The 13,866-nt window shown below is 38.1% G+C and overlaps 1 protein-coding gene across 3 annotated transcripts in view; it reads left to right on the forward strand.

Annotated features, from left to right (window-relative positions):
• PRDM5 (PR/SET domain 5) overlaps positions 1 to 13,866 on the forward strand; it is a 106,500-nt gene that overhangs the window by 75,799 nt on the left and 16,835 nt on the right. For all 3 annotated transcript variants that reach the window (XM_042466454.1, XM_042466455.1, XM_042466456.1), the window contains one exon: positions 7,741 to 7,826. In XM_042466454.1, the coding sequence (XP_042322388.1) occupies positions 7,741 to 7,826 (86 nt within the window). The remainder of the gene's footprint in view (positions 1 to 7,740; positions 7,827 to 13,866) is intronic.

Here is a 13,866-nt window from a genome sequence, read left to right on the forward strand (position 1 = left end):
ACAAGCCCCAGAGTGCTCTGGGGCTTGCCCGGCTCCCTATTGGTGTGCGGGGGCGGAAGGGGCGGCCCTTCCGCTCTGCGATGCTCTGGGAGACGATTTCGTTGGTGCGGGGCTTCCGGTCCTCCAAGGCTGCCCATTGGTAGGCTGGGCCTTGGAGGCGGGGCCCCGCACAGCACGCAGGGAGGGAGGGGCCTAGGCCTATATAAGGCCGTGTTGCTGGCCCTTTCCCTCAGTCGGTTGCTTGGCTTCGAGCAGAGCGGAGCCAAGCTGTGGAAAGGAGCAAGTCTTGGTGCTTCTCCCGCCCGCCCACCGCTGTTGTTAGGTGGTTTTTAGTCACAATTTGGTGGCAGCATAGGCCAGGATCTGCACGTTGTGTTACCAGGGCTATGGAGCTCTGCTTTAGGAGTCAATAGGTCCCCGGGGGCGAATAGGGCAGGCGTTTGGCCATTGCGGGGGCCAGAACGCAGGAGCGCCTCCCGGTGACTAGGGGCTTTGTGAATTGGTGAACGCAAGACAAGGTTTGCGGTCAAGTTGTGTTCCTTAGCCCCTAGGTCATCCCAAGCACCGGGTGGGTGCCCGGTTTGGATAATCAGACTACATCGGGAGGTTTGATTGCACAGATCCTGACCTTATGCTTTGTGCCAACCCTACCAATTGTTTGCAAATAAAGTTGTGGCCTTACTTCCAACATGTTGTACTGTGGTTATTTGACAGCAACATCTGAGGCAATCAAACTGGAGAAGAAAAGTGATGATATTAGAGAGACATTTTGTCTCAGATGTTACTTCTATTGTCAATAAGATGTTTTAGAAAGATATCAATGCAGACAAAGGTCACTTCTTGGCCATATGGGCAGTAAATTTCAAATCCACTGTTGTTTGTCGACTAGACTCATGGCGGCCCTCTGGATGAGACAACTCCAAGCTTTGCCCAGGTCCTGCAAACTCAGACCCTTGATTAGAATCCCCCTTGATTAGATGTCCTCCTTGATTAGAATAATAGAATCATAAAATTGGAAGAGACCACAAGGGCCATCCAGTCCAACCCCCTGCCATGCATGAACTTTAAGCACCCCCAACAGATGGCCTCTGTTTAAAGACCTCCAAAGGAGGAGATTTCACCACACTCCAAGGGAGTGTGTTTCACAGTCTAACATCTCATCCTGTTAGGAAGTCCTTCCTAATATTTAGGTAGAATCTCTTTTCCTGTAGCTTGCATCCATTATTCTGAGTCCTATTCTTTGGAGCAGCAGAAAACAAGCTTGCTCCATCTGAATATGACACTCATTCAAATGCTTCAACCACTTTTTAACAGTCTCTTCTCCAGGCCCAACATACCCAGCTCCCTAAGTCTCTCTTCATAAGGCATAGTTTCCAAACCCTTCACCTTCCTCTGGACACGTTCCAGATTGTCAATATCCTTTTTGAACTGTGATACCCAGTATCCCAGGCACTTGTTTTTAGGATATTATAGAAATTTTATCTTAGCCTGACTGACAGAAATAACTCTGCCCTGTGTGGGGCTGACTGCTCCTTTCTTAGGAAGAAAACATTGAATTGTTTTTATAGTTTTTTGTGGCTTTTTGGGGCTATGTGGCCATGTTCTAGCAGAGTTTCTTCCTGATGTTTCACCAGCATCTGTGGCTGGCATCTTCAGAGAAACATTGAATTTCTCAAGAAGTCTCTGTACTGTTACATGTGGAAAAACATTCAGGTGCTATATAGGTAAAATTTGCCAAACAAACAAACAAATAAATTATAGCTCAAGTAAAAGAGTCTAACCTTTTTTTTTGGAGGCATACATTTTTTTAATGCCATAAAAACAGTAGCCCTTTTTTGACAGGTCTCTGACAATAAAAAATTAACATTTATTTATTTATTTAACTCATACCCCACATTTCTCTTGGCATGAGACACAAGGCAGTTTATAATATTGATTTATATAAATTGTGTCCATACAGTACTCTATATACATTTTAGAATCCATGTTATTCCATTTTAGTTCTTTTCTTTTTGCCTTAGAATTTCTATAGGATTTTATAGTGTGTTTTACTTGTTTTAGCGTTGTTTTGTGTTATTTTGAAATGGCCTAAGGGCTAATCAATAAACATTTCTTTCTCAAACAAATTGTGTATAATTAAAAGCCTAACAATAAAAAGACATTATTATTATTATTATTATTATTATTATTATTATTATTACCCTGTTTCTCCCCCCAAAATTAGGACTCAGAGCAGCTTAAAATTTAAAAAAACAAGAGAAATAAACAGTCTTAGGACATTAATTTAACACAGTTTAAAACAATTAAAACCTACTCAGATGATGAAGAGTACAGCATATCCTATACAAGACATTATGCCCCATCCCATTAAGAGCAGAAATCCTGTTTAAATAAAAACACCTTTGCATACTTGAGGGAAGAGAACAGACAGGGAGGGAATTCCTCAGTCTGGGAGCAGCTGTCAAGAAGGCTCTCTCTGTGTCTTTGACTGCCCCATCTACATAATTCCTAGATTTTGAAAAATGGACAAGGAATTGTTTGACAGAACTACACTAATGATGAAACATATAATATTTCAAAACTGGAAATCTAAGACTAACGGCTATAAGACTATGTCAAACAATCTGACATTGTTTTCTCAAACTCTATGCAGATTAATATTATATATTAATATTGTTATAGCATATCATAATAACCACCTTGTCCAAATTTTCTTTTCTTTTTCTCTTATTATTTAATGGATTCATTTACAAAAATGTAATTATATACTTTTTTGTACATACATTTTTATTCTTGCAAATGTGAAACTGTAACATAATGTGCTATGAGAGATATAATGGAAATTATAAAAATTACTTTTGAGAACTCCATAATTTTTTAAAACTCAAATGGAAAAGAGGTCACCATCTGTGTTGTATGTGTGTGTGTGTATGTGTGAGTATGAGAGAGACAGAGAGAGAGAGAGAGAGAGAGAAAAGAGGCAGAGGGAAGCTTGTGAAAGTAAGTTTTGGGGTACATTTTCCAAAGTATGAGTTGTGTGTTGCAGGAATATCATATGAAGGTATATCCTTGGCTATTCTGGCTTGTACTGTTACAGTGGTTTGAACAAGTGCAGACAGTCACACAAGTTAAAGTGGATATGCATCAGTTTAGTTCATGTGAGAGCCCTGTATGCTAACAGCAAGAGTGAAGGACCCTTTGTGGTCTGCTGTTATTGTCAAACACAGTTTCATTTAAATGCTTTTAGTCTAAGGTATATGCTGGATAGAAAAGGCATAATTCTATGTCTATAATAAGAAGACTTGACACGTGGCACACATATATGCGTGTGGAGCAGAATCCTCCATACAATAAACATAATAGCCCCCCATACATATACACACACATACACATCATCATTGCCCTTATGTCACAATGACATGTCTTTAAGTACAACTGAAGCCTCAGATGAAAAGGATTATATGATGAAGAAATAACACCTTAAACTCTCTATTGAAACAAAATCATAAAGCAAGTTTTTTAAAAAAAAAGAATTAGGACACATCTATCAATGGATGATTCATGGCAGGCCATATCAGATATAATATTTTGTTATCCTATCAGAGTTTCCTTTTACTTCCATCTGCTGATAACAATGGAGGTTATCACATTACTTACTTCCCAATCTGTTACCGTCACCCCAGCATCATCAATCTGCGACGGGAGCCTCCTGGTGGGATTGTGGATGGCACTATTAAAGGGGAAACACTTCCATTTTCATCATGGAAGCATTCTCGTAATTGTTAGGAAAGGGGCCCTTTTTTAATAACAGATTAAATTGTTATTAAAAAAGGGCTCTTTTTCTAACAATTACAAGAATGCTTCCATGACGAAAACGGAAGCGTTTCCCCTTTAATAGCTCCACCTGCAATTCCATCAGGAGGCTCCCATCGCAGGTCAATGACGCTGGGGCGACAGGAGCAGAGCGGGAGGTAAGTAATGTGATAAACTCCATTTTCCTTCTACAAATGTAACAAAATTCACATTTGCAGAATTGAGTGTTCCTGCTTCACAATGCAACCCTTGAAAATAATTTCTGGGAAACCAACTGAAAATCTTATGTATACTAATACCATTAGGAATTATGCAAGATATAGTGTGGAAAAGTATGGAGAGAAGAGGGATAATTTGCATCTCCTCCCCTTTAAGTGTGAGCACAGGGGCAACCTAGAATACAAACCATATTCTTTACAGGCTGTAAAGACTATGATTAATTTAGGAAGGACATTATGAACAGCTTCCATACTCATCCTAAGCCAGCCTTTTAAAACAAAGCTCTTTCTTGTAAACAAAGAATAAAGGAAAGGGACTCAATGTTGGCCTATCAGCACTGATCTGCTTACAGACCTCTCCAAATTTTCTCCTTGAAATGCAAAAGCCACAAAACATAAAAATGTCAACTGGATTAATTAAATGTTTGAACCCCAACAGCTCCTGCAGTGTCCAAAGGATGACAGCATGGATTAGTGACATTGAGGGTCATGAGAGAGAGTGTCACATTTCAAAGGGATGTGAAATTTGTAAATCAGGGCACTTGGGACAGCTTGCAGGACTTGTGAAAACATATTTGTCCAAATCCTTACACTCACAGTTAATGAGCTAAGGAAGAGTGATTCCAGTGGGAAGAGAGAAAGGAGCAATCCGTTTTATAAGTACACTACTGTTGTTTCCTCTGTTTGTTTCTTCAAGTGGTTTTATTCCCAATAGTATCAAAGTATGGCTGAACTTCTAAGAGCTCACTTCTCTAAACTGGGTGCATGTACATCTGCATGTAATCGTAAAAGTAATCCAACACCACTACAAACAAGTTTAAAAATGTTGTAAGATGCAACCTGTTCTACTCTTTTGAAAAAGTACTTCATTGCTTGCGAATTGTTGTTTGGATCCTTTGTGAGGAGAATAGTGGAATATAAAGTAAAAAAATAAATAAAAATGTTTTAATCTTAAGTGAATCACTGTTGTTGTTATGTTAGTGGTCTGCCTTCACCTTCAAGTCCTTTCCAACTTATGGCAACTTAAGGTGACCCCATCATGGGTCTGAGGATATGTGTCTCTCCCAAAGTGAATTTCCATGGCAAATGAGGAATCAAGCCCTGATCTCCAGAGTCACTCAAACCACTGCGCCACACTGGCTCTTAAGTACACATTTACCTGTTTACACACTTGTAATTTCAAATGAACACTGACCCAGTTTTCAGATCTGCAGTGAAGGCCCCATTTTATATCCTACCGTCTTGAGAAGATAGTTTGAACAGTACATAAGACATGGCTTCCTCAGTGGCACCATGCTTGTAAAACTCCCTCCCAAAGGAAATCAGGGTGGCCTCACTCAGCCCTTTCCAACTTCTAGTGAGCAGCCAAGACTGCACTGTTTTGTAAGGACTTTGGTCCATCAAATCAGGGTTAGCTTTGGGATAGCTTTTAATTATATACATGTGTTTGAAATTATTTAAAAGAGAGTCTTCTTTAAAAATACTTTAATAAAAATAAAGTTTAGAGAACTTGTACACTTGAGTTTTGATTTTGTTTTGTTTTGTTTTATAGAAATTGGCTCCTCGGTTTATACATTACCCGCTCCTGCTATATAAACACCATGTGCATGGAAAGTTTTTATGCTTTTAAAGGATGGCTTCTTACCGTTTGCCCACAAAGAGATTGCCATATAATGAAACCTAATGTGTGCTCATAGATGTTTTGTTTGTAGAAAAAGTTTCTTGTAAAATGTATGAAAATGAAGTTCCAGTTCAAGATGGTATCATTGCCTCTTCCTTCACTGGATGACTCCATTTCTACTGTTGCTTATTTAGGGCCTCTATTTTCAGAAAGTCATAAGTTTATTTGAAGTGTGATGGGACATTTTGAATCAGATCTTGGTGTATCAATACACAAGGATATCCTTTCTGCATCTTTGTTGTTGCAGATAAACAGTGAGATTCTGAGTTAGGTTTATAGATTTGGAGCAATATGTAAAATCCTCCAGCTATTGGATATATGCAAGCATTGATCTAAAGGCTGATAGATAAGAAGCAATAGGAATGAGAAGAAAATGGAGGTAGGGAAGGAAAATAGAGGAGGTTGTTTCAATTTCACTTAGGTGGAGTACCAGTAGGGTGTAGGAACCTTTCAATAACAATATATCGGCATCAGAGTGATGTAGTGGTTTGAGCATTGGGCTTTGACTCTGGAGACCAAGGTTTGAATCCTTGCTCAGTCATGGAAACTTACTTGGTGACCTTAGGCAGGTCACACTTTCTCAGCCTCAGAAGGAGGCAAAGACAAACCCCCTCTAAACAAATATTTCCAAGAAAACCTTGTGATAGGCTTGCCTTAGGGTAACTATAACTCTGAAATGACTTGAAAGCACACAACAGTACACAACGTTTGACTTCTTTAACTTTTTTTTAATCAAATAGAATTTCCTATAGAATACAGTGGTGCCTCGGGATACGAAATACCCAGGTTACAAAATTTCCGGGATATGAAAAAATCCCATAGGAAATAATTGTTCCGGGTTACGAATGTTTTTTCGGGTTACGAAAAATTTTTTGGTGCTTTTCGGCTCTATTTCACACGAAATCGCGGCTTTTCCCCATTAGCGCCTATGGGTTTTCGGCTTACGAAGGCTTTTCGGGTTACGAAAGCGGCCGCGGAACGAATTAATTTCGTAACCCGAGGCACCACTGTATACTGTCCATCCCCCATATACGTATAGTGGTGAGTTTTGTATTACCGGTATGTTATTTGTTTTAAATTAAAGAAGCCTTAATTTGGGGTGAGGGGAGTGCAATAGGGGACAATGCACTTAAGAAATCAACTAGAAGTTATGCAACATGACCAAGAGCAGCAATATTTAGCTGATCTGCTTTGAGTTAAATGTGACACATGAATAGAATGGATTGAGGTAATTAAATTGGATGGTGACACCCAGATGGCTCTAATGATGAACAGCTGTGAGGTCAGGGAAACATACTGTACTTTGAGAACAATTAATGACTCTCCATAAAAGTGACCATAAACGGACCGTAATAAGTCACCCTAGTCCTCACAGTTGTCACTAGGAGACTAGGGTGGGACATCATATTCATATCTTGTTAAGGCAACATCAAACTGCTGTCCTTTTGATCTTGGTCTGCAGGATACAGATTTTTCTGTTCCTTTGCTTCTTGTGTTTGTAGCTGCCTTAAAGCTTAGAGATATCATCTTCCCTAGTCTCTATCACACACACTGGCAGGTCTGTCTGAATAGTTTCACTGTGGCATGTTTGTACACTTCAGGGGTGCAGATATAACAATCTGGCCAGTACAAATCATGTAGATCTTCTCCACTGTATATACAGCTCACTGGAATCAAGGCTTTCTTGCATGAACCAAACATTGAAAGTTGACTCATAAACATGTAGTGCTTCTTTAATCTTCTTAATCAGGACTTTCCTTCTCACAGACCACCTTTTTTTGAGATCCAGGCCATGATGAGATGGAACATGATTTAGCAGCCTTGCTGAAACAAGGAAATTTTGGGACTCACAATTCCCTAGCTTGGAAACCAACTGAAAATCTTATGTATACTATGGTGAATCAATGGGAGAAAGGGATCATAAATTTAAGAAGAAATAATTCTGAGAGGGAAGAGGAAAATGAAATAATAATTTTTAATTTTGTAAAACTAATACTTATTATTTTAGTCTATTATCTTATTTTTCAGGTGAACGTCCTTACCAGTGCCCATACTGTGACAAGGCTTTCAGCAAAAATGATGGATTAAAAATGCACATTCGGACCCATACAAGGGTAAATATTTATTTATTTATTTATTTATTTATTTATTTATTTATGGCATTAATGTTCCCCTTCTTGACCCCCCCCAAGGTGGTGCTACACAGTAAGTAAAAACACTTTCTAAAATTACTAAAATTACATAAGCCCCAATCAAAAAAATTGGGATTTTCCATTAAAAAAACAGCTCTAAATTTTTATTTTTAAAGGAGAGAGATCTGTTATCAAATCTTGCCATGCAACCAGTTACTAATGTAAAATGGTCAGTAGGAAGAGAAAGAAGTTTATGTTTCTTTTTTGCTATGGACACACCTCCAATAGTAAAGCAAGTTTAAAAAATGAATAATCTGAGCAGGATATGACTCATAAAAATGTTCTGTCTGGAAGTCTAGTAGATGATCTAGTAGAATTGCAATATCCTTCTGTTATATAAATACAAATGTTTTGATGTCAAATATATTATTTTAAGCCTATTATTTTAAATACAGAGGAAATTCAATATTCTTGTTTATTTCACTTTGAGTCCTGCAGATAAATCCACATGCGCGTCCACTGCAGAGCTTAATTTGTTCTGCCATTTTGAAAAAAAATATGAATTTTGAATAATGTCAGTTCTCCTACTACAGGTAGGAGGAGGTTGAAACAATCAAGGAACATAGGAACAGTATTTTTCATTTGACCAAGTCAAACCAAAGGACTGTATCAACAGTGTGTATTGATAAGGAGTTCACAGGCTGGAATGCTATTGTTGTTTTGTGCTAAGATCATTTATATGTAGAATTCAAAGATATAGCCATGTTAGTCTGTAGAATCTGTATGTAGAGAAATCTTGTAGCACCTTTAATCAATCATTTATATGTGTCCTATGAATGCCTCCTTGTGTGTAAACCCTCTTGAAGTGTTACATGTGTTTATTGGAGGGCAAGCTCCATGACAGAATGTTCTTATATTAAGGAATGTTCTTATATTAAGGAATCATTCCACACCTGTGTCAGTAAAGATTCTAGCACTGCTTTCTCCCTGATTCCATGTTTCTTAAATTCAATGGTTTATTTATTTAGTAGTGTAGAAGAGTATTCTGAGTCTCATTCACCAGCAGTGTGAGATAATCCAACCCAAACAAAGGTTTACTACTACTTTGACAACAATGGCTCTGAATAATTTTGTGTTTAACTTCATACACACCCAAGTCTCCTGCAAATTGCACCACAAATGTCATCAAGCACACTGAAAAATGGTTAAGGAAATTGTCTAAGGTAGGATTGGGCACCTTCCTGGCATTAGAATCAATTTAGTTTTTCCAAAGACCAGTGCAGGAATCAGTGAGTGGAGACATGTGTCGTTTCAGTGGTGGGTATTATCTTATTGCTGTAATTAAAAATTTTCCCATTAAATGATCAGAAAATCTGCAGTATTTTTAGTAACATTAAACAAACAAAGAAACCTTAACTTGGCCAAACAATCAGGCTTTTAGTGTTTTGCAATATTAAATCTCATAATAAAAGTGTTAATCTTTGGTCAGCATATACATATTCTGGATGCATTGTGAACCTTCATGGTTTAATCAAAATGTCCTCATTTTAAAAACAGAAAATAGTGTATTTCCATAGTCACTTAACTCAAGCCATGTGCGGCATGATGGCTTAAATATGTTTGAGACATTGTGACAGATTGTCAGATAAAGAGATGAAATGTCACATATCTCAGAACTTATGACAAACACTTTCATTGGAAATCCTTGCAACCATGCTAAGTGTGATTAAAAATACACAAAGCAAAACCAGAAGTCTACTGAACAATCCCAGTTTGGTCCTGTCATGGTGTTTACACACTGGAGTTCTGAAATGTAAACGTCATTCTTGTTTATACTTGAATGAAATTTTGTATAACCTTTCACCAAATTGTGGATCTTTCATTTCAGAATAATGGGTGCTGATGGTGTTGTGATGTTAGTAATATCAGCCATATTTATTTCAGACTAACACCAAACAAAAGCACAAAAGGAAACAAGTCTGTTCTTTTAGAATTGTAGTTGATTACAATGAATGTTTTCTTGCTTTATTTTTTATCAAACCTAGATATACTCAGTAGTTGGTAACAGCATATTATGCAGAAACCTTCCCCATGATGTTGGTTTAATCAAAGCATTTCAAACCCCCAAACTGACACCTGTTTAAACTCTTTGTGGTTTCCTGCTTGATTCTCTTACTCCATGACTATAGATAGCTGTTTGCCAACAAATGGTGGATTAATGTTCAACAACATGCATTTCATTAGATGATCATAAAGATGAAGGCTGTGCTGTTAATTATGATTTTTTTACTATAATTTACATAAATCCTACAATATATACAATGAAGCTTATGATTCTGAGGGTCTTTTTTTAAAAGACTGTGGACCATATGTTGTACATCATTGCTTTTTATAAATTAGCATATGAAAGAATTACCTTGTTATGGGTTATTATTTAAGAAGTGGCAGCAATATTATTTGTTTGTTTGTTTGTTTGTTTATGATGTTTATACCCTGCCCTTCAGCCCTAAACGCTATCAGAGCGGCTTACAATTATTGAATTATTCTTTTAGTTGGCATCAGTCAGAACTTTTTCTTAAGGGGGTAATAGTAGCATGGGGATTTTTGTTGGGACCTTGGGGTGGGGGACAATTAGATTGAATGTCACCTCTATATATTATACAGCATGTGGCTGAACAGATGGGCAGGAAAAAGTGACTGGAACCTGCATTTACTGGAAGCGGGTTGAAACCTCACTGTCTGTACTGGCTGCTCTCAAGATGGCCTGAATGCTCATGTCCTGATAGCATGTGGTGTTAAGCCATGCTGCTGGGTAGGTTTTTTTTTTTTTTTGATCATCTCTCTACCATGCATGTGTGCAGTCACACAAACACACCACCAGGGACTGCCTGCTGCTTAGATGCCATCCCATTGGATGACCACACACACCTTGGATCGACCACACAGTCACACTTCCACGGATAGAGAGCATCAGAGCATCAGTGTGACCAGTAAAACACCAGCAAAGCACAATCATGGGCCCCTTCTACATGCCCCCTTCACTCCATGCCCTCTCTTGGACTCTCTGGTTTGTGTATGTTGTACTTCTATCCAGTGGAGGTGTCACACCTCACTGTTTTGCATTTCCACCCTGATTGCTTGGGTATGCCAGCTTCGTCTTTTTTTTTTAATGTACACCTGCTTTGGTGCATTTATATGCAGCTTTAGGGTTAGGATTAGGATGGATCACTCCTTCAGAACCACTCTTGCATCAGGGTGTTTACATGCTGGGTCATAGGTGCATATTTTCCAGGCTAAGTAAGAATATCCCATCTTCGTTTTGCTCCAGTTTTTATCTCCTGAGCACAGCTTCAATCCAGTTTTCCATCATCTAAATGCCCTGCCTTCAAAGCAAGTGAAAACTGGTTTATTTGGCCCATCTGTTTCACACCTATGTTACTGAGCCCCCCATACACATACACCATATTTAGGGGTTGTTGTTGTTGTTTTAAAAAATGTGAAGAGTTTTCCCATGGACACATTTGTATCACAAGTAAGTTAGCCTTCAGTGGGCTTGACTTTGAGTCAAATCATGAGTCTACCTTACTCAGACAGTGCTCTTTGTCACCATAGGACTGTGAGGATACATTTTAAAATGTAACACCAGGCGTTCTACATACAAAGTATGTGCTTAACCACAGAATGAAATTCTAGGTTCTTTAAGAACATTGTGATAATTTCTGTCTCAGAGAATAACAAGCTCTGACAGCATGACATTTTGACTGATTGCTCATTAGTTATGGTTGCTATCTTTAACCTTTAATGATATCCTTCAAAATTTGAAGCAAAAGCTCATGAAGTCTATAGAAATAGAATGTTCTTTTTTTCACCAGAGCCTGAAATTTGAATATTATGAATTATGAATAACTGAACAGCATTTTATTTGGGCTGTAAGGCAGAAGTGGGAACCCTGCAACTGTAGGGATCCATGCAGTCCTAGGCCCCCCTCAGGATCCTTTCAGAAGATCTCTGGAAGTGACCAAATCAGACCTCAACAACAGCAATCTGTCCCATTTCAAAGCATCCTCATGGGTGGGGAAGGAGAAAGGAAAAGAGGTGGTTGGTTATTTTTGGCTCTAAACCCATCTACCATAAGGACCACCTTTTTGCTTTTATCTCTGGAAATTGAAGGACAATAATCTCATTCCAGTAAAAATAGCTTTCTGGGAAGTGGAATTCATTAAATTACATTCCTGGTTACTAGGGGTGCCAACTAGATTATTTGGGGCCAGAGAATCATTGAGCTCGCAGAGAAATGCGGAATGCAGAACCAAGCAGACATTAGTGTTCAAAATATTGTTATAAGCTACTGTTCAAATTTTAAGCCTTAAAAGAAGCCTGAAGCAAAAGAAACAGTTGTACAACAGCAAGTCAAAATATAATCTCCAATCTCTGTGTGGTAATATGATGTGGATTTAGTAGTAAACACTGCCCCAACCAGGACAAGTGGATAGGAAAACTTGTGCAAATAAGAATGAATGCAGCTGCAAAACAACAAAAGTGAAGTGTGGTCCCAATGTGTTAATTGTAACAATCAACTAACCCTGATTAACCAAAATCAAGGAAATCAGTCAAACTACCTCCACATTAGCAACAATCAAGCATTACGTTTAAAGTAACTAATTCAGTGTCTCAGTTCTTTTGCACCTTGGTAACACCCCAGCATGGATACTCTTGTTAGTATGGCTTCATAAATGAGAGGAAGGCAACATGTTTGGACTAAAATGTACCATTAGAAACCAATTAGGAGCCAGGTTTCACTGCAAGCTCAGGATACAGCTAGATGAGCAAGGCTGAGGTCCTCTCAGCTTTGAACTTCAGTGTAACACAAATGAGTCAGCATGCTGTACTAGTTTGAGTGGTGGACTACGATTCTGGAGATCAGTGTTCTGATTCCTTGCTCATCTATGGAAACCCACTGGATGACCTTGGATGAATCATATGCTCTCAGTCACAGAAAACCCCTTTATAGGTTTGCTTTAGGGTTGCCATGCATCAGAAACAACTTGAAGGCACACAACATCAATATAACACATAGCATACAGTTGTATGACATGCAGATTTTGTTTTCTATCTCTTATGCATATATTTTTAATTTAAACCACCTATACATCTGTTACGTAAGTGTGTCACTGTGATGAACAGGGGTAATATGAAAGAAAATGAGATGAGATTAAACAAGTCTAACAATTTAAACAAGTCTACCAGCCATCTCAATCTTATTGGCTTTGTTTTTCTGGATTCCCCTACTCAGCTACTCGAGTATTAGTTTTATATGCTGTTTTATATCTTGTTTTATCTGTTTTATTGATTATTGTAATTTTATCTGGATTTGTACGCCACTTTGATCTGAATTGGAAAAGCGGGATAGAAATAAATTTTATTATTATTATTATTATTATTATTATTATTATTATTATTTAAGGAGATGTAAAGATTAGGAGCTTGGGGTAGATGGGAAAGAAACATGAAAATATCAGAGAAGAGTCAAGAAAGTGAAACTGAAAATATTGTGTCATAGTGTCATAGTGTTGTAACAATGGTGGTGGTGGTAGTAGAAGACATTACAATACATTGCATATGGGAGGGTGCCTGTAGAAGCATATTGTTTCTTTAGCAGTTTTCGGTCATTGCGATTTTTTTTTTCTTAATGAATCCCATTGTCCTAATCAAAAGTAGTTGAAAAACATTACCATTGCAGTGAGACGATAAGTCCAAGAAAAGATTCTCTTATTTTGCCAAGGGCCTGAAACAGACATCTTTCTTAGTTGCAGGACTGAAGGGTTTTTTTTTTCTCCTTATGCTTAGCAATCTGTATCTACCTACAGCTCTTTGGAGGTTACCTTCTTTGTCACCTAAGCTCCCATGATTGTAAACAACTGTATATCTAGTATATCGGTATTAACATTCTGGTTTAAGAATCTCTTACAGTTTGGATTTTGAGGACATTTATATGGCGAGAGAATAAATTTATCCTTCAACT

This window comes from Sceloporus undulatus, chromosome 5, assembly GCF_019175285.1.
Source record: "Sceloporus undulatus isolate JIND9_A2432 ecotype Alabama chromosome 5, SceUnd_v1.1, whole genome shotgun sequence".
Taxonomy (NCBI): Eukaryota; Metazoa; Chordata; class Lepidosauria; order Squamata; family Phrynosomatidae; genus Sceloporus; species Sceloporus undulatus.